This window comes from Trachinotus anak, unplaced genomic scaffold, assembly GCF_046630095.1.
Source record: "Trachinotus anak isolate AG129_WGS33_773 ecotype Australia unplaced genomic scaffold, CSIRO_AGI_Tana_v1 ptg000010l, whole genome shotgun sequence".
Lineage (NCBI taxonomy): Eukaryota > Metazoa > Chordata > Actinopteri > Carangiformes > Carangidae > Trachinotus > Trachinotus anak.
In genome coordinates, this window is record NW_027273861.1 from 6,514,993 (window position 1) to 6,517,695 (window position 2,703).

The following is a 2,703-nucleotide window of genomic DNA, read 5'->3' on the forward strand; positions in this document are numbered from 1 at the left end:
CCATATTTTTTTTTCTTCTTCTACTACCAGCCGCTCTTTGTTTATGTTGTAATGTACATCTATTTTTCCTGAAGGTATTCCAGCAGCCGGTCTCCGTGCTGATTGGGCGCTCAGGTTGGTGAGTGAACGCCCTGCAGATTATGTCAGATTGCGTGCAGAAACCAAACCAGCCCAGCCTTTGAACTTCACCGCTTTTGGCTCGTATTCACGCTCTTCCGCTCATTTCCAAGCCAGGTGCTTGACGACAAACCTCAGAGAGAGAGAGAGAGAGAGAGAGAGGGAGAGAGTGTGACAGAAAAAAAAAATAACACTCAACACTTTTACGACTCCTGCAAACTGACTGCGGAACATTGCTTTCACCTTTGTGGATTTTGTTACGTGTGTGCATCTTGCATGTATTTTTTTCCCGTGTTGCCCTCCGCAGGTCTGAAAGAGAGCTGTAACCGGACCTAAGCGAAGACGCAGCACTGTTTTAACTCGGGAAAAGTGAAGCGGGCGCTGGATTTTTATTTTGTTTTATTTTATTTATTTTTTTTGCTGTTTTCCAGACTCAGAACATCCCAGACGGGCATGACTGGTATCTGGCATCTAGACAGGTGAATAGTTTCCCTTCCTTCCGATAAGAACTTTTCCTCGTCATTATCATTGGGGATAAAAGTATCCTTTCTAAAGATGTCAAAGCCTGCTGATCATATCAAGAGACCCATGAACGCGTTCATGGTCTGGTCCCGGGGCCAGAGGAGGAAAATGGCACAGGAGAATCCCAAAATGCACAACTCGGAGATCAGCAAAAGACTGGGCGCCGAGTGGAAGCTGCTTTCAGAGTCTGAGAAGAGACCTTACATCGACGAGGCCAAGAGGCTGCGGGCTCAGCACATGAAGGAGCACCCCGACTACAAGTACAGACCCCGGCGCAAACCCAAAAACCTGCTCAAGAAGGACAGGTACGTTTTCCCTTTGCCTTACCTCGGGGACACCGATCACTTGAAGGGACTTCCCGTGTCCGCCGCGGACTCTCTGCTGGGCTCTTCGGAGAAAGCCAGAGCGTTTCTGCCGCCGACGTCCGCTCCCTACTCCTTCCTCGACCCGAGTCAGTTCAGCTCCAGCGCCATCCAGAAGATGACGGAGATGCCCCACACGTTGAGCACCAGCACTTTGCCGTACGCGTCCTCGTTGGGATACCAGAACGGAGCGTTCGGCACCCTTGGGTGCCCCAGTCAGCACACCCACACCCACCCGTCGCCCACAAACCCGGGCTACGTCGTCCCGTGTAACTGCACAGCCTGGTCAGCGTCAAGTTTACAGCCCCCGGTGGCCTACATACTTTTTCCAGGTATGACCAAGACTGGGATAGACCCATATTCATCCGCACACGCCACTGCCATGTAACCCTCAAGACTCTTGTCCTCTTTTTAATTCACTTGAATACTGAGATGCATGTAAATATATTATGGACAGCGCGCCCCATTAAAAAGACATGAACAATATTAACTGCCTTGGACTTGTTATGGCAAAAAAAAAAAAAAAAAAAAAAAAAAAAGACAAAAGAAAACAAACAAACAAACTTTTCCAGAAATCGATCAAGTTCCTGACCTGAGCAGAGAAGCTGGGATTTGGTGTAAAGGACGGTGCCCTGTGAACTGTAAGAAATGTAAATGTTATAACGTTTATGGCAACCAGAAAAGGAGGCCTTTAACTTTATTTATTGTGTACATTTCAATGCTGATAGGCTGATTTGTGTTGATTATTGATAGGCTACTCTTTTATTTTGAAAATTTGGCTTGCACAATTAGCATTCTTATTTCCTGTATAGGCCTAAGTAGTCCACATTTTGGCACTCGTAATTTATATGATGTTCTGGATAGGGTCAAAATCAGGACCTATAGGCTGGATTATATACGGGTTATATTGTTTATATTTATGGAAAACTGGCACATAAAACTAGACGGTCTATTTAAGATGACAAAAGAAAAAAAATTCATTTACATCCAAATGTTTCATTTTGCATTTTTCCTGTGGTTCAGTGCTAATATAGTCACACGCGTCATTTTTGGTTTTGTTTTCTGTTTTTTGAGGATAACTTCTATTTGAATTCAAGGAGTTATATGTGTATTTTCTATCTAAGATGGTAATTTAAAACCTGTCATGTTATGGAAAGGATAATGTATCTAGAAGGTTGATACCTCCTGCGCTTTGTTCAATTGCTGAGCAAAGACATTTCGAATAAAGACAATCTGTCTTCAACGATATCAATTTCCTGTATTTGTAGGTAGCGGGTGCTTGAGACGACGAAGATAATGTAGTCATGTGTAGGTGCTGCGGGGACGTTCAAGCTGCCAGGATAAAGGCCCAATCAGGCAGAGTTTAAATTGTTAAGAAAATATAATAATAATAAAAATAATAACAAAAAAAAATAGACTTAAAACAGAAAAAAAATCACTCAAAAAGCGAATGTAAGTTTGCAACACTTAAAAAAAAAATATTAATAAAATAAAATATTTTTACATTTCAAGTGCTAGACCCAACTTGACCCCAAAATAATCAATACGGTGGACAGCCTGCACGGTGACAAAGTGAGGCCGCAGGAGAGCAGTCGATCCTCTCTCCGGTGCGGCTGCTGAGGCTGTCTAACTCCTCCGCTCGGATCATTTCCTAAAGCAGCCTTAATTGCCTCTGTGTTTGGCTGCTGCTTGTTTTGCATGA

The 2,703-nt window shown here is 43.7% G+C and overlaps 1 protein-coding gene across 1 annotated transcript; it reads left to right on the top strand.

The window, feature by feature from the left end:
• The first annotated feature begins 7 nt into the window (after nucleotides 1-7).
• Nucleotides 8-2,247, top strand: sox14 (SRY-box transcription factor 14). The gene has a single exon (XM_071487221.1). It carries the CDS (start codon nucleotides 673-675, stop codon nucleotides 1,387-1,389), a length of 717 nt encoding a protein of 238 aa, XP_071343322.1. The 5' UTR covers nucleotides 8-672; the 3' UTR covers nucleotides 1,390-2,247.
• Nucleotides 2,248-2,703: the final 456 nt, after the last annotated feature.

Excerpts from the sequence above, each read along its gene's own strand:
- sox14 (XM_071487221.1), top strand. The coding sequence starts at position 673 with ATGTCAAAGCCTGCTGATCATATCAAGAGACCCATGAACGCGTTCATG.